The 27,421-nt window shown below is 36.8% G+C and overlaps 2 protein-coding genes across 2 annotated transcripts in view; one reads left to right on the forward strand and one right to left on the reverse strand.

Annotated features, from left to right (window-relative positions):
- The first annotated feature begins 2,792 nt into the window (after nucleotides 1-2,792).
- LOC123564985 (uncharacterized) lies at nucleotides 2,793-9,872 on the forward strand. Its single transcript, XM_045358956.2, has 8 exons — nucleotides 2,793-4,026; nucleotides 4,785-4,898; nucleotides 5,234-5,386; nucleotides 5,831-6,058; nucleotides 6,766-6,878; nucleotides 7,096-7,238; nucleotides 7,432-7,535; nucleotides 7,988-9,872. The coding sequence occupies exons 1-8, from the start codon at nucleotides 3,510-3,512 to the stop codon at nucleotides 8,494-8,496; spliced, it is 1,881 nt and encodes a 626-aa protein (XP_045214891.2). The 5' UTR covers nucleotides 2,793-3,509; the 3' UTR covers nucleotides 8,497-9,872.
- A 3,420-nt stretch (nucleotides 9,873-13,292) lies between these two features.
- The window catches only part of LOC123562478 (eukaryotic elongation factor 2 kinase-like), a 29,831-nt gene continuing 15,702 nt past the window's right edge, over nucleotides 13,293-27,421 (reverse strand). The window contains exons 6-10 of the mRNA XM_053537613.1: nucleotides 27,263-27,388; nucleotides 26,274-26,468; nucleotides 25,912-26,036; nucleotides 25,261-25,442; nucleotides 13,293-20,245 (exon numbers count right to left, since the gene is read on the reverse strand). Of these exons, the coding sequence (XP_053393588.1) occupies nucleotides 20,130-20,245; nucleotides 25,261-25,442; nucleotides 25,912-26,036; nucleotides 26,274-26,468; nucleotides 27,263-27,388 (744 nt within the window). The 3' untranslated portion in view covers nucleotides 13,293-20,129. The remainder of the gene's footprint in view (nucleotides 20,246-25,260; nucleotides 25,443-25,911; nucleotides 26,037-26,273; nucleotides 26,469-27,262; nucleotides 27,389-27,421) is intronic.

The raw sequence follows: 27,421 nt of genomic DNA on the forward strand, positions 1-27,421 counted from the left end.
AGAACCCACCCATTGTACCTTCAGTCTGTGTTGTTACTATTTTGTTTGATGCATTTTAAGTTTTTAACTGACAAATTTATAGATTGAATACGAATTCCTTCTGGTTTAGGGTACCGGTAAATGGCCATGGAGAGTTATTGTAGGACCTTGGTCAGGTTGTACAGTCGGTTTGATAGAACTTGCATGCCCTTGAATTAGCCAAACTTGCTCTTACAAATAATAATATTTTGAATGCATAAGCTTTAATATGCTATAAATGTCTAGTTCAAAGTACTGGAGGCTAAATGATTTTGCAACAACTGCTATGTAACTTGATGGGCTTTAAGGCAAATATTACATTGCATACAAATACCAATCTTGGTACATGGACTCATACCTGGACATGTGGTTTTGTGAACTCAACATTGTATGTGTTTTCTAGCTAACCCAAGTACACTGGGTGAGCTATTGTGATCTGTCCACAGTTTTCTTCAGATGACATCTCTTCTGAAACTGCTGGTCAGAATTGCACCAAACTTGCTTAGTAGCATCCTGGCATGGTACTCTAATTCGTTCAAATGTTACAGTTTTGGCCCTTTTCGTGACTTCTAGAGCTAAAAATTGAAGAAAAAACGTTTAAATGACTCATTTTCTCATGAACTGTTTGTTAGATTTTCATTAGACTTGGTCTTTAGCATCATTATAAAGGTCTTCATCCAATTTTTTCAAAGGGGTGGGGGACGCTTAGCTCTTTTTTGGGGCCACTAGAGCTTAGAACAGAAATACCTTCCTATCTTCAACAAACTTTGTAGAATCATTATAAGGTCCTCTCCCAACTTTGTTCAAATGGGGGCACTTTTAAAAATAGAGATGCCATTAAACAACGTCTGAACAGCTTTATGGATCATCACGAAGCCTGGGTTCTAGCAGCATTTTTAAGGTCCTCTTTTAAAGTGTTCAAATGGAGGCATCCGTCCCCATTTAGAGGCTACTCAAGCTGAATATAGAAATACCTTTCAGCAAAAATACTTACCCTTGGCCTGCTCGAGTTGTCTGTGTGTATTTTTTCCGCCAAATTTTTAAGACCTTAGAAGCATATAGTGTTTGAACTATTTGTCATCTGTCACACTAATTTATGTTATCAACTTAGAATGCCCCTGGAACTTTCGACACCTGGAGTATACTATGGTCCTCTTCCAAAGTTGCAAATTCCTCCGTTTAAGCTCTGAAACTGGTGGGGAGGGGGGGGGGGGATCTAGGGCCATCATGGCAGTCTTGTTTATATCATTCCATAATGGTGAGGAGATAAGTCGCAGTAAGGACTAGGTTATGAAAAAAAAGAAAAATGTTCAGTGAGTCAGGACAAAGAACTATAAAATTATTTTTATAGCTCTTTGGTCAGGAGCTCGAATCCTGAAGCCCTCGCTTACAAAGCAATTGCTTTACTGCTGCCTACATATATCCCCCCCCCATTTTAGCTTGACTTTTCGAGGAATCAGGAGGGCTATTATAAAAAGACATTATTAACATTAAAGACGCCATAGCCCGCCCGCTTAGTTCAGTAGGGAGAGCGTTGTTCTACGGATCGTGGGGTCGCGAGTTCGATCCTTTTTTTTTTTTTTTTTGATAAAAGACAATGTGTTTGAAATCATTCGTTCTCCACTTCTGAAAATTCATGTGGGGAAGATGGCAGTTACCTGCGGAGAACCTAAAACAAACAAACAAAGACGCCATTTTCTGTCTGTTTTCCCTTACGAAAGTTGGTCATCTTGGGCAAAATAAAAGACCACATGGTGAAATCAAAGAAAAACCTTGATGACACCGATTCAACCTGATCTATCTAACCGCCTCGGTAGCCTAGTGGTAGAGCGTCCGCTTCGAGTGCGTGAGGTCGTGGGTTCGATCCACGGCCGCGTCATACCAAAGACGTAAAAATGGTACTAGTAGCTTCCTCGCTTGGCGCTCAGCATTAAGAGGATAGTGCTAGGACTGGTCAGCCCGGTGTCAGTATAATGTGACTGGGTGGGGTATCATGCCACGTGTCTACGGCGTGATATTCCAGTAAGGCAGCACTATAAAGTTGGGCATTGTGCTCACTGCTACAAGTAGACACCGTCGTTAATATGGCTGAAAAAATGTTGAAAAAGACGTTGAACCCGAACACACACACACACGCACACACACAATATCTACATGACATTTGGTAGGAATGTATGTCTTTACAATATCTCTCTTCTTCTCTTGTCGTACATCAAAGACGTGGATTAGAGGTCGATTGATTTTATTCTTAAGCCATTTCAGCTAATAAGATGATTAGACTCTCATGTATATGTTTCGTTTTCTTCTGCATGGCTTTGAGAGCGATGAAAAGATATGAATAAATGTTCTGTTCTGGTTCTACCACGTTGCCGGCTTCCTTCAGTAGCCATTTCTGTACCTTCCTTATACAAAGACATCTATTGTGATATCCACGTCAGGGAGTAATCAATGTATTTGGTGATAATGCCATTTAGTTTGCCCGTCATACCGAAATGGATAGCAACCGGAATGCTGTACCTTCAGTAAATGCACGAGTAGATAAATATCTAAAATGAATTGTTACATTATATCATATCGTTCATTGATATTGTCAAAAGCAAAACAATTAGATTGACAAGATACAATAATTAAGGTAGCAAATCAATATCTTTTTTTAACAAATGACCTCAACTATATAAGCATGTACTTGATAAGCTTTACTTTTCAACATTATTGTCCTTTATTACATTGATTTTTATGCGTATTTACTTTTAACCCACGATGACGTAGTATATGGCGTGTAATGTATGAAAGGATATGTGATATGATAGTTTTTCTGTAGTAAAGAGATACTGAAAATACTTTTAGAGGCATGCAGAACTGTATGCGTTAAAACATTATTAGTTTACTACTGCCCAGGCGGATAAATAGCACACATTAGACCCTCGTTACGTATGTAATTTAACCGTATTTCAAAATGTACAACGCGGAGTTTATCTTAACAACCGCACGCGGAAGTGATTTTAAAACCAGCGATAAATTGTGTTGTTACGACTTGCAGGATATTGTTTTTCTTCATCAGTATGTTGTGTTTATTAACTGATGTAATACGTTGTTGTGTGAACCATAGAGTAGGCATATACTACAAAATATGGAGCTCGAGTGGAGTCTTGTAGTGGAGTCTTCAATAGGAGTCTGGAGTGAGATTTTGGAGTGACCTTAAGTCTAATTTTGGAGGGCAAAACGTATAGATATTTGTTTAACCGCATATATAGTGGCAATAGAAACACTCCTAGGAATGGATGTGGACCATGAGTACGAGTTCATCGGTCGCCATTATGACTTCGAAGCATTAGATCAGAAGTGGTCATCATGTAGAATATTTGGAATATTCGGTATACGTGCAGTTAGCAAATCAAGATTTATGAGAGAATTTGTAAAAAAAGAAAGATATCCGTACGATACATCTCCATCTAGATACACTGAACGATGTGTTCTCGTTATACTCGGCCATGTGCGCATCGCTGCATGTAGAACCCGATTATCAAGCTACAGCCTCGGTTAAATGGATAAAACATTTAACGGAAGAACTTAAAAAAGTTTCTAACGAGAAACAATTAGCTGTTCTCTTTGACAATGCAGAGGATACCATTGAAAGCACTTTCAAGGACAGTTTACTGTCGTTAATTGTAGCGGTTGCAAGACAGTGTCCATGGGTGAAAGTCCTGATTACGTCAACTACTAAAATTCAGTTCAGCCAGTTAAGGAAAATTTACTGTTTACATGAAATGAAGCCTATGCGATATACGGAATCTAAACTAATGCTGCGAAGTATAGCACCAGATGTAGACCTTGGGGCATACGGAGATGTTATAGTCGAGCTTAGTGAAGGACTACCGCTGTTGATTTTAATGATTGGTGCAGAAATGAAGATTAATTTGATTACACCGGAGCAGATGGTGAACCTGTTGTTACTGAGTAGACTGGAGACTCTCAGCAAAGACTGCTACCCAGTAGAAGATCGTGTAGGTAAGGCTGAGCACGCACGTAAGATGACTGATATATACACATCTGTATAACAGTCCATGATTCGCGCGCAACAATAATGAAATAATTAAGTACTTAAGTTCTACCAATTTGTCGACGAGCACAGCAAGATTACTATGAAATTAAAAAAAAAAAAAAAAAAAAAAAAAAAACCGTCATACGGACTTCAACAAACCTTTGGAAATTCCAAGGTAACTAAATGTGTAGTGGTATTCATCTCAACAGAGTTTAAGATTGTTAAACTTAAAGATATCCATTCTTCATTTTTCATTAAAATATTTCATGTTGAGTTATTTACGTCAAATGTAGAGAATCCTCATAAAATGTATATAATTTTAATAAATGAGCCGCGCCATGAGAAAACCAACATAGTGGGTTTGCGACCAGCATTGCGCATCCGCGCAGTCTGGTCAGGATCCATACTGTTCGCTAACAGTTTCTCTAATTCCATTGGGCTTTGAAAGCGAACAGCATGAATCCTGACCAGACTGCGCGGATGCGCAATGCTGGTCGCAAAGCAACTAGTTGGTTTTCCCATGGCGCGGCTCTAATATTTAATTTTGGCGTGTCTGTAGAGCTATATTCATCATTCAATGCCAAGCAATAACAAGTTGATTGTTTTAAAAAAAAACTCCCAGTTGTTATGTGGTTATACAGGGTTTTTTTTCATTTATTTATATGATATGCAGTAATTTTTCGTATTTGTTTAAGATATTACATGATTTCATAATTTTTTATAGCCGATGTCTACAAAAACTTCATCAAACGCCTGTCCGTTGTGTACCAAGAGTATTTGTCGAAACTTGACTTTATCCCAGGCTCGTTTAATGCAGAAGAAGCTGGAGAACTGTTAGGTAGGTATAATACTTCTTAAACTACGTTTTCTGTCACCGTATTCATGAATTCTACTGTTAACACCTTTTTTTTTTAATATTATGCATGGGTGCATTTGAACAGAAGTATGGAATGAGGTTCGGGCAAAATCATAACGACTGACTTAATTTTCCTTAAAATGAATAAAGGAAAACAACTCTTATGAGGTGAAATTTGTTGTGTGCCTTTTTTCGTGTGCCGCTTGTCATGGAATATAGGCGAAATTTGAACGGAAATAACGTTTTTAAAACACACGTATTACGTATATCTTTTTATTCGTTCATGTCATTAAGGGCATCCTATTTCTTTTATTAAGATTTTGAAAGCGTAGCAATGGCAAAGCAACAGGTTCTAAGGCCGATCCTGATACGTCATGTGATCAGTTATGATTCTTCATCACTACGTTTTAACATCCAAGGAATTCTACGCGAGGTGATCCAGGCAAATTTCACTATCAAGGACCTGCCAGGTATATATACGTCTCCATTTCTTCTCTACATTTCAAACATTCAAGATCTTTCTGTACGTATACATGCTTAAACCAAGATTTCAAATAGATCTGTATGAACTATATATGCCCGTATTACAAATTAAATTTGATAATCAAGTTTGAGAAGTGATCTTCATCTGAGGAAGCCATCCAGCTAGCTTACGGAAGGTCGGTGGTTCTACCGAGGTGCTCGCTCGTGATGAAATAATGCACGGAGGGGGCACTTGGGGTCTTCCTTCACCATCAAAGCTGGCAAGTCGCCATATGACCTATAATTGTGTCGGTGTGACGTTAAACCAAAATAGATGAAAAGGGAATATATTTTCAGTAGGACCTACGTGAGGTGTATTTATATATTATCATAACATGTTACTTTTCATTTAATTTTGACTAAATTCAGTTTAAGTGGTCCTTTATTTTAAGGAGTAAGGGCAAACTATTGTAAAGTGTTTACAAAAGTGATGAAAGAAATCGCCAAGAAGATGAGCACGGATGAGTACACTAGAGCTATGTCAACATTTGTTCAAGAGCAACCAAACTTGCGTAAACTTCTGGGTGAAGTTAACAACAATACACAAGAAAGTTCCACATACCCTTTCTTTATTGAAATGGCGTCGTCCTGTACTGAGTTAATTGAAATTTTCATGCCTAGTAAGTATATATCGTGTTTTTGGCAGTCCATTATTTGCTATACTCAACGAGTGTGCTGAGTTTCTACTATTTCTGTTTTATTTCATGAACAAACGTAGTCAGAACCAAAGAAATAGACAAGTGATCATAATGCTCTCTGAAATCAGTCTACTTTAGTGTTTTGTAAGTCCGTTTCTTAGATATATATCATATACGTTCTATCGTTAACCTTGAAATTGTAAGAAATATTTAAATTTAAAAAAAATCATCATCGCCACGAAACTTATTGTTTAAGGCAAATGGTTATTGGAATATCTAAAGAAAGCAAAATATTGATGTAGTGTAAGAGAATGATATGGAAATACGTGAACTTAAATGCGTCTAAAGGGGAGCGGTGGTCCAGTAATTAAAGTATCGGCAGCTCAACCCGGGGGTCGTTGGTTCGAGCCCACTGAGGCCACGATCATTCCTTCTCATATGACACCAGTACTGGCTTTTCAAGGAAACGGACTTCATATGATAGCTTTCATCACAATCGAGCTAAAATAAATTTGTATAGTATTACACCAAACTAAATGCGTCTACGTATATGGTATATCTCCTTCGATACTTGAGTAGAACAACATGGATCCTGACCAGATTGCGCGGATGCGCAGGCTGGTCTGGGTCCATGCTGGTCGCAAACGCACTATGTTGGTTTTCCCATGGTGCGACACATTTGTTTTCAGATGAAAGTGAACAGTTTTATAAAGGTTGCTTGCGACTGGCTGACAAATATGGAAAGGACATAGATAAGGCTTCAGTATACTTAGCTGTTGGTAGCATGGAAACGTATACAAAGGTAAAACAACTGTTTAACACTTACCCTGCTAATTTTTTATAATGAACTTGTCCATCTTTCATTTGGACAGTACCATTATATAACTGTTAAAAGGGGTGCTTACCAAAAAATACTGACTGAATGGCGAACAGTACAGAACGTGATCAGACTACACCTATGTTATGCCAGAGATTAAAATTATGGGCAACTTTTACCATTATTGTTTTTTCTCAAACAGGGTGACCTTCACACAGGACAAGAGAAGTACTTGTCGGCGTTAAATATCATTGAGAAGAAGGGGGACACTATGCAACTAGCCACCTTGTACCATAAAATTGGATGGAATATATTCAAACAGGGAGATTGTACAGAGGCTATTAGGTATTATAGATCCAAAAGTTCCATAAGATTATAATACATGGATGATTATTCCTTGAAAACTGTTTCAGTTTCCATTTTGCATTATATAAACGGCTATTTAAGCATGTTTGTCACACTTTCTCGCAGTCAAGTGTTTAAATAGTAATAAAACCTGATTGAAAACAGACAAGTATTCCTATATCACTCGTTTCAGGATGTACAAAAAGTCATTGGGCATATCTTCCACTGCTGGAAAGGACTTTGAATCACTTACACTGCAGTCTCTTAGTAACCTAGGTGTTGCACATGTAGTTCTTGGTAAAAACATAATTTTTGTTTTTGGTAGAGCAATAAACGAATTGTTTTAGCCCTTGTCCTGCTAAATTTCTATAATGAACTTGTCGATATCTTTCAATCTGGATAGTACATTAGCTGTTAAAAGGGGTGCTTACCAAAAGATACTGACTGGATGGCGAATAGTGTAGATCAAGATCAGACTGCAAGGATGTACATGCTGATCATGATCTACGCTGGTCGCAGAATCAGTCGTGTCCAGCATGATAATGGTTAGTAATTGTGTTAAACTGAATTCAAGTAACTGCAATATTAAGAGAAGGAATTCCATTTCATACACAAGTTGCTGTTTCTAGTTCCATATACTAGTATATACAAACTACGGTTTTTGCGCCTTTATTGTTAATACTTAATTGTTTGCACTTGATTCACCTTCTTTCAGTTTATTCTTTTTGATTAACCTTTTTATTAAATAGGTAATTTTGACCTTGGTGAGAAATACCATTCATCTTGCCTGAGACGTAGTGAGGCTCTACAGGGTAAAATTCATCCAAATGTAGGAAACGCCCGGAACAGAATAGGGTTACTCCATGACCAGAGGGGCGACCCAAAAACAGCTCTGGAATTCTTTAAGCAAGGGCTTGAAATAAAGAAAAAGTCAAAAGCCGCCCCTATTTCTATTGTATACTCGTTAAGCAATGTTGCCAATGGGTACAACAATATGGGTATGTACAAAGAGGCGCATGAATTAGTTGATGAAGCCTTCGCTATACTGCAGGACCAGAAGATGGACATGCTGGATGGCTTTTCTCTGATGTATAATACAAGAGGAAAAATCTATTCCAGGGAAGGCAGACTAAAACAGGCAGCCGAGGCATATGGTAAAACAGTGGAGATCACGAGACAGGTTGAACAGAAAAGTTATATATTTATGAAGAGATTGGTGAATCTTGCCGAAGTGCTGGAAGGAATGCTGCATCTTTAAAACTTGCAAAAGAAGCACTGGGACTAAAAGATGAAGTAATAAAATCACTTCCACATAACTTTATCGTTACAGAATGCTTGCAATGTATGTCCCGTATTTACGAACAGACTGGTAAGCATGACCAGTACAAAGAAACGTTGTATATGATAGAGAACGAGTGCGTAAGGCTTGGAAATGTTTGGACAGAGCTGAATAATCAACAAAAACTGGACAAAGTAAAGGATACACTTTGTGATTTACGAGTGCAGTTTCAGCGTCTGAAGGTGCAAAACGTGTAAACTTCACTGTACAGAAAGTCCAGGTGAAGGATTTGGTAATGTTTAGACAGCTTGATTACATATAATAAGGAAAGTGAGCTTCTGTTTAAATGCAAGTCACCAGTAACTGCTTGACTGATGGACACAATAATGCAAGAGACAGTTTTAAAAGTTTCAAAAAGTCTAAATACAGCGATGGTATAGACAAGGAATGATCATCATTGTTGTTCTGTCAAGACTTCCCTCCGTAGGCATTATATGAGCCGCGTCACGAGAAAACCAACATAGTGCATTTGCGACCAGCATGGATCCAGACCAGCTGCGCATCCGCATCTGGTCAGGATCCATGCTGTTCGATTTCAAAGACTATTGCAATTAGAGAGACCGTTAGCGAACAGCATGGATCCTGACCAGACTGGTTGCAAATGCACAATGTTGGTTTTCTCATAGTCAGGCTCAATTGTTTTTGCTGTCCCAAGTTACTGTCTTCCTGTACTAGGCAGTTTGATAATGGGGAACGGCTTTGATATTAATCTCTATTGTATCTTTGTAGCAGTATCACTAACTACAGTATATCAACTTTGTTACTAAATTCAGAACATGACACAGTGAAAATTATACATGCCGAGCATTCATACGTAGGGGCAGGGATAAGGTGGATATCATGGAACATAGATAAATATAAATAGATTCTAACAGAGGTTGAGACATGTACAAAGAAATTGTTTCCTTATTACCATATCACTGGTTAGTATGATCCAGATATAAGCTTCGCTCTCACCTGATACGGATTTCCTTGACATCGTATAACCCATATCCTGTCACCAACAAGCAGTGTAACGGTAACTAATAATGTCCAGATTTCTTTGCCCAAGGTTCACAGTGCTGTTAAAATATGATAATTTTCCTTAGAAACTTTTAATAGAATTTGCATTGGTTTGTGGATACTGCTTCACAAAGCAATTGTTACTTCTTTTTCATACTATAAGGTGATTTAGTCTGTAAAGTGGCAGTAGGATTTTCTCTTCTAAATTAGAAATCTACTTTATTATTTCAACTTGAACAATGAACAAACCTATGATGTATTCAATAAAGGGTATTAAGCTTTCTTTTAAAAAATTTGTTGGGTTTTAATTCATACTAACACACTGTGTTAAACACAGTTCTAGTCTTTGGCGACATTCCAAGTTTGAATGTCCTGAAGAACTCCAAATGCCCCTCTGGACATTTTTTTCAGACACTAGTGACTACCCTGGTAGAAATGTTGACCTTGTATAACCCAGCTTAAGTCATCCTCTCACGCTGACCAAGTGTGGCTCAAGTAATTTTTTAATCAACTTGGTCAACAACAAATAGAAGTAACACATTTTCTTTATTCAGACAAATCTTTATTCAAGAAGTCCAAAATGACAATAACAAAATTATGCAGATTCAAATATTCTACCAGCCAACTAAGGGTAAAGTAGATTCCAAATCTAGACTACAAAATGTCATTCCGCTAATAATCAAATAGAAGATGTCAGCTTCTAGGTGTCAATGGCTGATAAACAACAATCAGCAACTAGACTGTTGTGCCATCTTGAAAAACTGCTCACAGCAGATGTTCAACAATAGTAGGCTACCTACACCAACTCCTCACCTAAACATCAGCAGATTATCCACATTTCTAACTAGACAGCCCACATTTTCAATACTCAAATCATTAGATTTCCCACATCTACCTTAACCATTAAAACAAGGTTTCCCACCAACATCTAACTTCTCCCTTTAAAACCAGTAGGTTTCCCAGCACCTTATACCTTCTCCCTTTAAAACCACTAGGTGCCCAACCATTTGCCCACTCCATTTAAAACCTGTAGATTCCACCATTAAAATCAGTATGTTTCACACCACATGTCTTTTCCCTTTAAAACCAATACATTTCTCACCCAATTTCTACAGGCACCTTCACTCTTAAAACCGATCAAGTTCTACAGCTACCTTCATGCTTAAAACTTGTCAAGTTCTACAGCTACCTTCATGCTTAAAACTTGTCAAGTTCTACAGCTACCTTGACTCTTAAAACCGATCAAGTTCTACAGCTACCTTCATGCTTAAAACCGATCAAGTTCTACAGCTACCTTCATGCTTAAAACCGATCAAGTTCTACAGCTACCTTCATGCTTAAAACTTGTCAAGTTCTACAGCTACCTTGACTCTTAAAACCGATCAAGTTCTACAGCTACCTTCATGCTTAAAACCGATCAAGTTCTACAGCTACCTTCATGCTTAAAACCGATCAAGTTCTACAGCTACCTTCATGCTTAAAACCGATCAAGTTCTACAGCTACCTTCATGCTTAAAACCGATCAAGTTCTACAGCTACCTTCATGCTTAAAACCGATCAAGTTCTACAGCTACCTTCATGCTTAAAACCGATCAAGTTCTACAGCTACCTTCATGCTTAAAACCGATCAAGTTCTACAGCTACCTTCATGCTTAAAACTTGTCAAGTTCTACAGCTACCTTGACTCTTAAAACCGATCAAGTTCTACAGCTACCTTCATGCTTAAAACTTGTCAAGTTCTACAGCTACCTTGACTCTTAAAACCGATCAGTTCTACAGCTACCTTCATGCTTAAAAACCGATCAAGTTCTACAGCTACCTTCATGCTTAAAAACCGATCAAGTTCTACATTTACCTTCATGCTTAAAACCGATCAAGTTCTACAGCTACCTTCATGCTTAAAACCGATCAAGTTCTACAGCTACCTTCATGCTTAAAACTTGTCAAGTTCTACAGCTACCTTCATGCTTAAAACCGATCAAGTTCTACAGCTACCTTCATGCTTAAAACTTGTCAAGTTCTACAGCTACCTTCACTCTTAAAACCGATCAAGTTCTACAGCTACCTTCATGCTTAAAACCGATCAAGTTCTACAGCTACCTTCATGCTTAAAACTTGTCAAGTTCTACAGCTACCTTCATGCTTAAAACTTGTCAAGTTCTACAGCTACCTTCATGCTTAAAACCGATCAAGTTCTACAGCTACCTTCATGCTTAGAACCTGTCAAATTCTACAGCTACCTTGACTCTTAAAAATGGTAAACGTCTACAACTACCATCACTTTTAAAACTTGTCAACTTCTACAGCTACTTTTGCCTTCAAAACAGGTTAACTTGTAAAGCTACCTTCACTCTTAAAACATGTAACTTCTACAGCTACCTTAACCCTTAAAGCCAGTAGGCTAACCACATGCATCCACATCCTTAAACCAATACCCAACCAAAACATTAGTCAAACAGTAGTTCAACAGTCATCTCCCTTTAGCTGCCAGACAGGCAATTACTCCCATCTTCATTTATACCCCCCGAGGAGGATAAACTTGCTGTTGAATCAGATATTCTAAACATCAGTTTCACAACTGTCCCCTATATTCTGCATGTCTGTCTGACAGTAAATTACTGCTTGTTAAAAACAGGTAACATACCTATAATTATACTGACAGACAGCTGCAAGAATATGGTATACAGTTATAAATCACCTAAAACAGACATCTTCAATGAGAATTAAAGAAATACACTTGTAGTCAGATAGTCAATATACAAATTTCAAGTAATACATATGTTTACAAATACATTCAAGTATTGAAATTATATGTAAAACATGATGACTACACATATATCGCTAAAATAATAGACTAAAAGCATATTCTGAACAGCAAATTAATTTTACTGAAACACTAAAAAACTAGAGCTATCACTAAAGGTGATGAATGTACCCCCCCGCATGCACTGACACAGTACATTGCAATTTGACGCACACAAAACTGCATAATTATGTGGACTGTATGTATATAGACTGTATGTATACAGTATAATAACAAAAAACAAAGTTCCATAACTATGCAGAATATTTATCTAAAAGAATGTAACATGCACCATGCACAACTTGGGTTTGTACTGATCACTTGTGTGAAGTTTCATTAAATTGTGTGCAAGGGTTTGGTAGATTAGGCACGCACAAGATTGCATATGCAGACTGTATGTACATAGTATGTTAACAAGAAACAAAGTCCCATAACACTGCAATTTTTGTCGCTGAAAGAACCTAACATGCCCCATGCACAACTACTGTTGTTACTGATTACTTGTGTGAAGTTTCATTAAATTGTGTCAAGGGGATGAGGAGAGATGGTGCGCACAAGATTGTGTCTATGTATATACATGTAGTATAGTAACAAAAAAACAAAGTCCCATAACTCTGCATAGTTATTTTCTGAAAGAACCTAACATGCCCCATGCACAACTACTGTTGTTACTGATCACTTGTGTGAAGTTTCATTTAACTGCGTCAAGGGGATGAGGAGAGATGGTGCGCACAAGATTGTGTCTATGTATATAGTAGAGTAACAAAAAAAAAAAAGTCCCATAACTTTGCAAATATTTTTTCTGAAAGAACCTAACATGCCCCATGCACAACTACTGTTATTACTGATCACTTGTGTGAAGTTTCATTAAATTGTGTCAAGGGGATGAGGAGAGATGGTGCACACAAGATTGTGTCTATGTATATAGTATAGTAACAAAAAAACAAAGTCCCATAACTCTGCAATTTTTTTTTTTCTAAAAGAACCTAACATGCCCCATGCACAACTACTGTTGGTACTGATCACTTGTGTGAAGTTTCATTAAATTGTGTCAAGGGGATGAGGAGAGATGGTGCACACAAGATTGTGTCTATGTATATAGTATAGTAACAAAAAAACAAAGTCCCATAACTCTGCAAATTTTTTTTCTAAAAGAACCTAACATGCCCCATGCACATCTACTGTTGGTACTGATCACTTGTGTGAAGTTTCATTAAATTCTGTCAAGGGGATAAGGAGAGATGGTGCGCACAAGATTGCGTCTACGGACAAACGGCCAGACAGACAACCTGAAACCAGTATACCCCCACCCCGCCCCTTACAACTTTGTTGTCGTGGGGTACAATGAAATGGACAATTAAAAAAAACTGCATAATGAATAAACAAATATAAGAACAAAAATCACCATCACATGTATAAAAGTTTGAAAATAACCCACAATCGGTAATAAAAAGTACAAATGCTTATTTACAAAGCCATGCTAATCTATCACCTTTTTTAGCATTATTTTTATATGTTTTTTCCGTCATAATTTCAATGTCTATCCAATAAGCTTCAATGAAAAGCAGCTTAAAGCACAATAGTAAAACAAATTTCATAGAAAGATCAGACTTCATACAGAACTTCAACCTATATTCCATTAAATTTTAATTAAAGTGAAAACATTCAAGCTTTCCTGAAAATTGTCCCAAGTTTAGTTTATATTAAAAGCAATAAAACTTAGATCATAATATATATCTTATGGACTAAAATATCACTCAACAATGAAGCCAAACTTTGTGAAAATGATTTTAGGCATTATAACAGTTCTTATTACAGACAGAACTTGAGAATTTTCTTTGCATGATCTTGGTTCTGACTTCAACATAGATCAGCATTACCAATATGCTGGTTCAACAGATGGAACTGGTATTCCTCGGAAAAGAATAAATAACCTTGATTCCCCATCATGTTCAGGAGTAGCATCCACTAGAGATATTTTATAACAAAAATGCAATTATCAATGACTGAATACAATTAATACAAATAACTAAAATTTATAACACCATATACTGTTTAAGCTGAGCAAAATTAGCCAAATATGGAATGATACTGAAGCTATCCCAATGTGTGCAATGTAAATGTCACACAAAATCCATGTTTTTTTTACATGCAACATAAAATCAATGGTTTTTGCTATAAGGTGAAATTTCAGCAGCAATGAAAAAAAAATAAATAGAGTAATTGCATAAATGAATGTTGTAAAATTGTATGAATATATATATTAAAAGGAATAGGTTACTTTACAGACGACGCCTGAAACTTGCATAACACATATGAGATATCATAAATTTAAGTTTAAGTTGTGTAAAATATGAAAATATACTGGAAGAAATCTGAACAGCAGGGAAACTTCTGCATTTAATATGACTTGGGACAAATAACTTCTTCCTTCTAGCATACCTCTGTCATCAATAAAAACCACAAGAAGTTCAAAATAATTGTGACTGTATATACTAGTAATAAAAATGCCAAAAACATAAAAGGCAAGAATAATATTCTGCCTATTTCATTAGTATCAGATGGTAAAAATAGGTTAGCAAACAATCTATGTTTTAAGTTATTTTCATCAATTCATACCTGTAACATGACGACTGGTTACTTTCAAGATTTTTTTCCTTCATACATACCTATAAATTACTTATCCTACCAGAACATGACTCCCCTACCCCCACTAAATTCTGACCTAATAAGTATCAGGTCTTGTCTGAATTATGTTATCATGCTAAAAACAAAATCCATTTTCAATGGTCCTGTTTACGGCACGGACAGTATTAATGAATGGTTCTCAGTATATACAGTAAATATCATTGCATACACAAAAGCAAATAAAAGACAGAGAAGCAGTCAAAAACAATTCAATGGGATTGCATTATGAGTATTATCTGATAAAGACATACTAGGGACATTTATTCCTGGAGTTTGTATCTTGGAAAACCTATGTCACTAAATTTCAAATTGAGAGAATTTCAAGAATTTAAATTTGCTACAAGACCCAGAACATTTACATATAAAACACCTTTATACTAACTGTATTGGAAATTCAAAAAGTATGTATTAATCTACCAATTTACCACCCACCCTTCTTTTTATCTTCCCTAAATTCAATAATCTACGATAATATACAAATATGAAATTAACTGGTAAACTCCCAAAAATGGCATTTTAAATTTGTACCTTGTCAAAAATAGGGACAAAAAATATACAACACTAAACTCTAACAAAGGTATACAAGTAAAGGCATGACAAAAATGTTATAGTATATATATATAAGATAGTTAAACATCATCATAGCTACATTTCAATATTTTCACTTTACAAGTGTGTGAACCTTACCTACAAAATTTGCACCAAAAAAAAAAGTTATCACAATGTGATTGGCAACAATATCAGTATATCAGTCAATAAAAAGCCATTAATACTTAAAAGACAATCCAGCTCTGACTGAATTTCCACAGAAGATAAATCTCAGAAGAGTCCCAAAATCACTTGTATTTAGTTTTTTTTAATACCACAAATATTGGTGTCATTTTAAAAGCTGGACAATGTTTTGGGTACAACAGGTTTTATTTTGAAATTTTCTTTATACAACAGAAATGTCAGGGCCACACTAAATTGTCAAGAAAAAAACTATATACATGACAAAATGTTTATGATACCTGCATTAAAACCCAAATGCTGTACATTTCTGAAGGATGAAAACAATGAATGCTTAAATAGTGTAATGGAAATTTACAACTACATAGCAATCATATCATTATTTTCAAATGTTATGTCTCTACATATTGACATGCAAGGATCTTTCCATTATATTCTCTACAGATATACAGAGTATACCACAAATAAATAAAATTCTGTCATAGGCACTAATAGGAATAAAGACAGAAAACTATCTGAGCAACTATACAGTCTCTGGATGAGTTACTCACAGCTGCCCTACTTTCTGTCATGTGTTTCAGCAGTGAATATACAGTTCACTGTACAACAATACGCACTGCCGAAATACTCACTGCCATACTACTTTCTGTCATTATTCTCAGAAGTAAATACACAGTTCACTGTAAAAACAATCACATTCAGTTACTAAAAACACCGACATCCTTTGCGCCTCAGCTCTAAAGAACATAAAAAATGTCAATTTTGTGGAATTAGATGCAAGTATATTCATTTAAAACACACTCATGAAAGAATTCTGCTTAAAAAAGAAATATATTGTTCACAAAAAATAACAGCAAGGGAAATTTTAAAAAAATTCAGTAAGTCTATTTTTGTAAGTTTAAAAAACAAGGACATAAAAAACATGAAAGACCACAAAGAATCCATTCACTTTGAAATGTAACTATAGAAACAACACTGACATGCCAAATACTGATAACTCTGGATTTAAAAATTCTATCACATGTGACACCATTTCTAAATACTTATTTTCAAATTTAATTGGTTACATGTATACAAAGTATAAGAAATGTCATGTTAGCTGAGAACATGTTCAAACTTCATGAAAAACATTTCTACAATAAGCACAAAACTGTGAACTTTCGAGATCAATAAAAACAAGAGCTGTATCCATAGGATGACACATGCCCCCGATGGCAATTTGAATGAATAGTTATGATCGAAGTTAGAGTGATTGTGAATGAAGGACAAACATAAGGACAGATCACGCCCATCAATGCACTTTCATGAAATATGACCTTTAAAGTCAAAGTGCCTCCTTGACCTTTGACCTACAGACCTGGGTCTTGCGTGCGACACGTCATCTTACTGTGCCACACATTCATGCGTCGTTATTTTAAAATCCATGCATGAATGACAAAGATATGGACCGGACATGCCCATCATTGCACTATCATGAAATAAGACCGTTAAAGTCCAAGTGTGACCTTGACTTTTGAGCTACGGACCTGGGTCTTACGCACAACACGTTGTCTTACTGTGGTACACATTCATGCCCAATAATTTTAAAATCCATGCATGAATGACAAAGATATGGACCGGACACGCCCATCAATGCACTATCATGAAATATGACCTTTAACGTCTAAGTGTGACCTTTACCTTTGAGCTACGGACCTGGGTCTTGTGCGCGACACGTCGTCTTACTGTGGTACACATTCATGCCAAATTATTTGAAAATCCATCTATGGATGACAAAGATATGGACCGGACACGCCCATCAATGCACTATCATGAAAAATGACCTTTAACGTCTAAGTGTGACCTTGACCTTTGAGCTACAGACCTGGGTCTTGCGCGCGGCACGTCGTCTTACTGTGGTACATATTCATGCCAAGTTATTTGAAAATCCATCCATGGATGACAAAGATATGGACCGGACAGGAAAATTGCGGACAGACCGACAGACGGTTCAAAAACTATATGCCTCCCTTTGGGGGCATAAAAATCAACAGTCAAAAATGAAATGCATATTTTGCTCTTAGGAGCCTACTCTGTGGTATCTGAGCCGCACCATGAGAAAACCAACATAGTGCATTTGCGACCAGCATGGATCCAGACCAGCCTGCGCATCCGCGCAGTCTGGTCAGGATCCATGCTGTTCGCTAACGGTTTCTCTAATTGCAATAGGCTTTGAAAGCGAACAGCATGGATCCTGATCAGACTGTGCATCTGGATCCATGCTGGTCGCACATGCACTAAGTTAGTTTTCTCATGGTGCAGCTCATCTTAATTTAAGACCTAAATACCTACGATAGCACTGGATGACAGACGTGCAAGTTCACAACATTTATACAACAAACAAACCTGAATTCATTTATTTCTATATAAAAAATATCACAATTTCCCTGAATGCATCACATGTCTACGCAAAATATTCTGTGTAATCAAAAAGAAATAAACAACGTTAAACATAACAATGATGGTTGAAATAAAGAAGTTTTTCATGAAAAATAAAACTGAAGAAAATTATGAACAAATACGTGGTATTTAAAAACATTTCATGTTTTCTTGCTAAAAAAATGGCTTTTCACTTTTAGATAAGGTCAATGAATCGTTACATTATTATCATTATTATAAACTGTTTTAAAAACCCAGCAACACAGGTTTAAAGACACTTGCTGCAGTTTCTTGTACAAGAGACGGGGCAAAAATTCCCAATAACAGAATTTGTTCAAACTTCATTTATAAACACAGTTTCATGTTAGAAACAGAAAAATGCAAAAACAATCATAGGTCACCATGCTTGTTTAGGAGTTATCTGCCTTTATAACTGGATTTTTCTTCAAATTTGTATATTCAAGGGCAGATAACTCCCAAACAAGCATGGTGATTTTCGATTTTTTTTTTTTTTTCATAATTCTGTTTCTAACATGACAGTGTGTTCATATAGAAAGTTTGAACAAATTCTATAATTGGGAATTTTTTTACCCAAAAACTGCAGCATGTCCTTAAGGAAGTGTTAAGGTACAAACAGTTTCATCTGCAATGAAAATGTGCAATTGTTAAACCTCATCTATTAGACCATCTATATTCTTTTCCTTTGGTTCCTTGTTTTAATTGACTAGAAAATTTTGCCCTTTTTGAACTCAATGGCATTTGAACCTAACATGACGAGGATAAGTCGTAACAGAATATATTCCGTCCTAATAAAGCATAAAACAGATGGTTATAACTGACCTGTTGAACTTTTCTCTTCAACAACAAAATGGGAAATAATTAAAACATGATCACTACCAGAAAATGAGGCGAAAAAATGCATAAAATCTTCAAACAAAATGAACAATTTTACCAATCATTCTTGAACAAGAATGCATATAGAAAGACCCTTGCGAGTATTCTCTAATCTACAGAAGTACAAAAATACTGTAAATGCCCTATAACTTTAAATACAATCACAAAATTAGATCTCACATATTTCTTTACTTATATTAATAAGAGACCTTTCTTTGACCAATGTGAAACTGTGAAACTAACCTCTACAATTTACATTATGAAAACCTGACTTTTTAATATTTTGCCACCACCCACCTGAGAGTGTTGTATAATTAATGGAAATTCAATACCATGGCAACAAAAGAAAATCAAGAAAAATGTCAAGAAACCTGACATTTCATTTTCTTTTCTGCCAAGGTACAGAGTGTCTGTTTTCTTCTTCAGTGTAATTGATTGGGCATTAAAATACAGAACCTGATGTAGCAGCAAAATAATATTCCATCTTTCAAAGGAAGAGTTAGTGGTACAAACACTTTTCTAGAGATACACAACATTTTGGTCTATCTATTGTGAACTTTTTACAACTCACTGCCAGGAAATTCTTACAAAACACAATTACTGTTCTACTGATATTAAATCCTACTACAAGAAAGAATTCCACATTATCTAGAACTCCATTTCCAGGCCCGTGTTTTTAAAAATGGAATAATCTTTTTATAGGGCAAGAAACAATCTTTTCTAATCACTGTTAAAACACAGTGCTTCAAATACACAAATCACAGTGTCTGTTCATCATTCCAAAAGAACATACTAGAAGTTTTACAGAGGAGAGTTCCTACTTTTTAGTTTATCAAGGAATCACCAGAAAAGTTAGATCACATATCCTACTCCTAATTTATGTTAACTGCAACAAGCCATCACAAAATGTCATTTAGCACATTCTCGTCATCAACTACATTGTCTGCAGCCTTTATCATTACAGTTGTCCATTCTTGTCTAACACAGCTGCAGCGTCTCGGTCAGAGTTACCATCAAATTACTCCTCCTCGTCTATCTCAGCGCCAGCCTCTTCAGCAAGAGCGTAATACTTGTTAGCAAGTCTTCCTTTCATTGCTGCCATTGCAGCTTCAGCCGCCTGATTATACAGCTCCGCTGCAACATTTAATATTATTTTAACTGGTATTATCATGTTTGAAGTCATGGTTTTATCATGTCTTAAGTCATGGTTTAGTATTATATTAAATGGTTTTATCACATTCGATGTCAAGGAGAAAAATCAAAGGCCTGAAGGGCCTGAGTCGGCTAATGATTGATGTACTGACAGTATAGTCTACCAGTTTCAGTTTGTTTTTAGTTGTTTTTTCTTAAAATTTCATAACACAGCTCGATATTTACCCAAAATATTATATCCGGATACGATTACACTTTTCTCCAGTTTCAACAATATATTTTACAAATTGTGATGATACGAAGACATTTAGCAGCAATTGGCAGTATCTGACATTGAAGTTTACGGTTAAATTACCTCTTATTTAAATCTTTTCATAAAAAAGTTGTTTCGTTTCGTGAAAGCAGCCAAACATAGACGATCTACTTTCGATTTCAAAAACTACAAGAAAATACAATTTAATGTTTCGCCGATTCGTTTATTTCTCGAAAAATAAGAATTAAAATAATTTTTAATATCAGTAGTAACTAAACAAACCAGTAAGAGCTTCTTCTTCCGATAATTTATCCCTTTACTGACTGCAAAATTCAACCCACGCAAAGTTTATAGAAATCATACGATGCGTGTTTACGTTCAATGTGGGAGAATTAAGGCTGATCGGCTATGTTACCTAACTCATCCAGACGATTCAGATTTTGTTTTTAAAAAAGCATTGTGTGCGTTTCTGTAATTTTATATACGTTTTTATACGCTTAGAAATTATTAGACATGCGTATTTGCATTATTTCTATATGTAATTTACGCTAATACGCATCTTATCTGGAGCCCTGTGGAACTATTTTTTTGTCGTTCGCTGGATATTACCCAAGCTTTGTAAGCCTGCGCAATTCTTAAAATGCACATTTATGCTTAATGAGTTACATTCCAGTATTGCACAATTACAAGTCATAAATATGACAGATTATATTGGTCATAGCAAAGGGAATTGACACAACTTAACTTCATTCATGCAGTGAACTGTTTGAAGTTTGAGAAATCTAATGGAACTACATCCCTTCACGTGTTATTCGGTCCATTTAGAGAATCACTGAACAGCAAGGACTCGTTAAAAGGCTTTCAGCCTTTAGCCGACTCAATAAAGCCACCATATATTTTTGGTACTACACTATTAACATTTTTGATGCGGACGTTGTTTCAAGTATAGAGGACATTGGTCAGATCAACCTGGTCTATAATAGGTAAAGAAGAAATTCCGATGTTACAGCAGAAAAAGTTAACAAGTGATTAAAAGATTATTACACCCAATTTATTAAACTCGCTGAATAAAACAAGATAAGATGCTTGGCAGCCCCTCGCTTTTTATTGTTTTATTTTAAAACTCATTTAACAAGAGATCACAGAGTGATCTTGGCGCCCACCAATGTGCCATTTTTGAGTGTTCCAAATTTCAAGACTTATTGACTACCTCAAGGTCAAATTTCATTTCTGTACACAACACTGTGCATGTGGTCCAAATTCAAAAGCTGTAGCTTGAGAAATGTGAAAGTAGGTCACTAGGTCAATCTTAAGGTCAAAGTTCATTTCGGTACAAAAACTATGCAAGTGATCCAAATTTGAAGGCTGTAGCTTGAGAAATGTAAAAGTAGGTCACTAGGTCAAAATCAAGGTCAAATTCTATTTCGGAATACAAAACTATGCATGTGGTACAAATTTGAAGCCTGTACCTTCAAAAATGTGAAAGTAGGTCACTAGGTCAATGTAAAGGTCTAAGTTCATTTCGGTACACAAAACTATGCATGTGGTCCAAATTTGAAGGCTATAGCTTGAGAAATGTAAAAGCAGGTCACTAGGTCAAAATCAAGGTCAAATTTTATTTCGGAATACAAAACTATGCATGTGGTCCAAATTTGAAGCCTGTACCTTAAAAATGTGAAAGTAGGTCACTAGGTCAATGTAAAGGTCAAAGTTCATTTCGGTACACAAAACTATGCATGTGGTCCAAATTTGAAGGCTGTAGCTTGAGAAATGTAAAAGTAGGTCACTAGGTCAAAATCATGGTCAAATTTTATTTCGGAATACAAAACTATGCATGTGGTCCAAATTTGAAGCCTGTACCTTAAAAATGTGAAAGTAGGTCACTAGGTCAATGTGAAGGTCAAAGTTTTTTTCGGTATACAAAACTATGCAAGTGGTCCAAATTTGAAGGCTGTAGCTTGAGAAATATGGAAGTAGGTCACTAGGTCAAAATCAATGTCAAATTTCATTCTGAAACCATGCATATGGTCCAAATTTGACACCTGTACCTTCAAAAATGCGAAAGTAGGTCACTAGGTCAAAATCAAGGTCAAAGATTTTTCCAGTGCACAAAACTATGCATCTGGTCCAAATCTGAAGGCTGTAGCTACATTAATGTGAAAGTAGGTCACTAGGTCAAAATCAAGGTCAACTCATGTCAAAATTCATCTTGCCACTCAAAAATATACATGTTGTCCAAATTTGAAGGCTGTAGCTACAGAAATGTGAAAGTAGGTCACTAGGTCAAAATCAAGGTCAACTCATGTCAAGGTTCATCTTGCCACTCAAAAATATACATGTGGTCCAAATTTGAATGTTGTAGTTATTGACAAGAACATTTTAAAAGCTTTTCCCTATATAAGTCTATATGAACCATGTGACCCCTGGGGCGGGGCCATTTTTGACCCTAGGGCGATAATTTGAACAAACTTGGTAGAGAACCACTAGATGATGCTACATTACAAGTATCAAAGCCTTAGGCTTTGTGGTTTGGACAAGAAGATTTTCAAAGTTTTTCCTTATGTAAGTCTATGTAAACCATGACCCCCAGGGCGGGGCCATATTTGACCCTAGGGGTATAATATGAACAATCTTAGTTGAAGACCACTAGATGATGTCACATACAAAATATCAACGCTCTAGGCCCTGTGGTTTTGGACAAGAGGTTATTCAAAGTTTTTCCCTATATAAGTCATTATAAACTATGTGACCCCCAGGGCGGGGCCATATTTGACCCCAGAGAAATAATTTGAATCATCTTGGTAGAGGACCACTAGATGATGCTTCAAACCAAATATCAAAGCCCTAGGCTCTGTGGTTTTGGATAAGAAGGTTTTCTAAGTTTTTCCCTATATAAATCTATGTAAAATATAGAAATAAACAAAGGGCCATAACTCACTCATAAATTGAACATGAAAACACTTGAGTAATATCCTCTACTTACAGTGTAAGTAGAAACTCATCTTAGACAGTCTTAGACTAGAAATTGCTTTTGTAAAAAAGTGCATGTCTCCCCCAATGCAAAGTCCTATAGGCAAGAAGTCAAAAGGGGTCAGGAGCGAGGGTCAAAGAGACACTGATGATTGGCTGCAATAGGGATCATCTACTTGGCATGTCCAGTCATCCCGCTAAATTTCAACACTCTTGGCCTAGTGGTTCTCAAGTCACTGTTCAGGCTCCTGTGACCCTGACTTTTGATCAAGTGACCTCAAAATAAATAGGGGTCATCTACTCTGCATGTCCAATCATCCTATTAAGTTTCAACACTCTAGGTCAAGTGGTTCTCAGGTTATTTCCAAAAAATGATTTTACATGACCAGGCCCCTGTGACCTTGACCTTTAATAGACTGACCCCAAAATCAATAGGGGTCATCTACTCTGCATGTTCAATCATCCTATTAAGTTTCAACATTCTGGGTCAAGTGATTCTCGAGTTATTGATCGGAACTGGTTATCAATGTTCAGACCCCTGTGACCTTGAACTTTAACGGAGTGACCCCAAAAACAATAGGGGTCATTTACTCTGCATGAACAATCATCCTATGAAGTTTCAACATTCTTGGTCGAGAGGTTCTCAAGTTATTGATTGGAAATGGTTTTCCATGTTCAGGCCCCTGTGACCTTGACCTTTAACAGAGTGACCCCAAAATCGTTAGGGGTCATCTACTCTGCATGACCAATCATCCTATGAAGTTTCATCATTCTGGGTCAAGTGGTTCTCAAGTTACTGACTGGAAATGGTTTTCATTGTTCGGGCCCCTGTGACTTTGACCTTTAACAGAGTGACCCCAAAATCGTTAGGGATCATCTACTCTGCATGACCAATCATCCTATTAAGTTTCAACATTCTGGGTCAAGTGGTTCTCAAGTTACTGACCGGAAATGGTTTTCAATGTTCAGGCCCCTGTGATCTTGACCTTTAACGGACTGAACCCAAAATCGGTAGGGGTCATCTACTGTGCATGTACAATCATCCTATGATGTTTCAACATTCTGGGTTATGTGGTACTCAAGTTACTGATTGGAAATGGTTTTCAATGTTCAGGCCCCTGTGACCTTTGATGGAGTGACCCCAAAATCGATAGGGTTCATCTACTTTGCATGTACAATCATCCTATGAAATTTCAACATTCTGGGTCAAGTGGTTCTCTAGTTATTGATCGGAAATGGTTTTCAATGTTCAGGCCCCTGTGACCTTGACCTTTGACGGAGTGACCCCAAAATCAATAGGGGTCATCTACTCTTCATGACCAATCACCCTATGAAGTTTCAACATTCTGGGTCAAGTGGTTCTCTAGTTATTGATCCGAAATGGTTTTCAATGTTCAGGCCCCTGTGACCTTGACCTTTGACGGAGTGACCCCAAAATCAATAGGGGTCATCTACTCTTCATGACCAATCATCCTATGAAGTTTCAACATTCTGGGTCAAGTGGTTCTCTAGTTATTGATCGGAAATGGTTTTCAATGTTCAGGCCCCTGTGACCTTGACCTTGACCTTTGACGGAGTGACCCCAAAAACAATAGGGGTCATCTACTCCAGCAGCCCTACAATCCTATGAAGTTTGAAGGTTATAGGTCAAATGGTTCTCCAGTTATTGCTCAGAAATGAAGTATGATGTACGGACGGACAGGGCAAAAACAATATGTCTCCCCCAGAAGGGGAGAGACATAATTACTGTGTTCAAAACTGCAACTGCATTTACCTGCTCTTTCAGGCATTTTGTCGAGACCATGTCCTCCCTTGTGATACATCTCCGCCATTCTTGCCATCAGGGTATACGGAGGATCATACATTGTGCTGTCGTATTCGCCACCCTCGTCATTTTCGTTTACAGAGTTCAAGGCCTCGTCGTACCAGTATACAGCATCCTCCCATGACTGCCCTCTGTAAAATATTTTCAAAACTACAGATATGTCCAACCACACTGTGCTCCATATCCTGTGTTTTTAACTGGTCTCTTCATAAGTCGTAAGAAACAACCAACTTTATGGGAAGATGTAGATGACCTTGTATAAAATGCCTTTGATAAAACTGTTTTTGCTGTTGAAAAAGGGATTTCAAAACTGAATATCAAACCTTTAGCCTGCTGGCTGCAACTGATTCTGTCTTTGTGACCAGTGCAGACCAAGATCAGCCTGCACGGATCATGGTCTGCACTGTTCACTATTCAGTCAGTAAATTTTCAGCAAACACCCCTTTGAATAATAAATGGTATTGCCCACATTGAATAATGGACCAGTCCATTTTAGAAATTTAGCAGGCTAAAGGTTAACAATTGATGTTTTAGTCAGGAACTGAGTAATCATATCAGGTGAAAGAAAATTTATAAACTGCGTTATATATGAAAGATTACCTCTTACTGCCGAGCCCCTCTCCAGTCTCATTGGCTTTAGCTACATAGATCATGGCACCCCTGTCTCCAGCATCAGCTGCCTGAACCATGTAGTCCATACCCACGTTCATATTCTCCTCCTCATCCTGTAATATCAGAGGGAATAGGATTTTTTTTTTTTCAAACAACTATATATTATCTATCATAGTGGTGGTTTCATTTTTGCCATAATTGCCTTCAGCAACATCAATAGTACTGATCACTAGAAATCAGAAGATTTATAGCACATACAAGTACCTGCCAGTTGTTCTCAACTTTTTACCTTGTGCCTCGTTTTAAAATCTATCTGACCTCGAGTGAAAGTAATCATTCACAAAACTTACCCCACCCACTGTACAATTGATAAGGACATCTCTTTCCTGTCCAAGGTACAATTTTGCTAGTGTCAGTATGGCCTCCAGCTCGCCAAGCTCAGCTGCGTGTACCTCATGAAACAGCGCCGACTCCCAGTCAATGTCCTCATCCTTCTTATCACAGAATCGTCCTACTTCATGATACTTGGCCAACTCATGATGTACCTAAATATGTATACATATATTTTGTTTCAAAGAAATCTGAAACCAGTACCGGTAGCTTGCTGCCATAATACTGTAAGGTTCATCTGAGGCCCTCTACTTCAATGAAACTGACTGTAAAAAGATACCGTCATGTACTACAAACCAACTCTTCAACAAGGTGTGAATTAAACACAATTAAACTTCATTCTAAAAGGAAACAATATTAACATGAAGGTCATTCCCTTCAACACAGCACTTTTAGGCAAAGTGAACTAAATACATGTTCTGGAATTCAAAAATTATTATTATACCAGATTTATATATAGCGCCATTTTCATGATAAACAGGTTCAAAGGCGCTTTACATATAGCAAACACAACCACACAGGGTGCGAAATTCATCCTCTACTAGTATAGACAGAGATCGATCTGACCAAAGGGACAGAGTGAGATAAAGCCCCCAGAACACATAGAGAGAAATCCTTTTTAGATACAGGCCTATCTGGCTAACTTAGCCTAGCTTTTTGCGAATAGACAGTCTGGTTCTTTTTAACGTGCCCAGTGTATAGCTAGATACACGCGGGAAGAACCAGTACAGGCCTCTTAATTAGGTGGGAGACACTCAAGAGCATCTCAGAAATTTCCAGTGCCTGGACCAGGATAATAACTATTACTTCCAGAAAAAAGTTTATACATGGCTTCAATTATACACGGCTTCAAGTCTTACTTGTTTGGTCTCCTACCAATATAAAAGCAAAACTCATTTAGATCTGAATTACATGTGTCTACTTTATAAAACAGAGATTATTAATATACCTTTCCAAGAGCGGAATCATTGAATCCGGAATTAAAATTCATTTTTCTGAGATCTTTTTCAAGAGCGACACACGAGGGTCTGTGCATCTGCTGCATCTGTAACTGGAAATTGCGGATATCGTCTTCCTGAAATACAACATTACACCTGCAAATGTCTGT

The sequence above is a fragment of the Mercenaria mercenaria genome, chromosome 2 (assembly GCF_021730395.1).
Source record: "Mercenaria mercenaria strain notata chromosome 2, MADL_Memer_1, whole genome shotgun sequence".
Classification (NCBI taxonomy): Eukaryota; Metazoa; Mollusca; class Bivalvia; order Venerida; family Veneridae; genus Mercenaria; species Mercenaria mercenaria.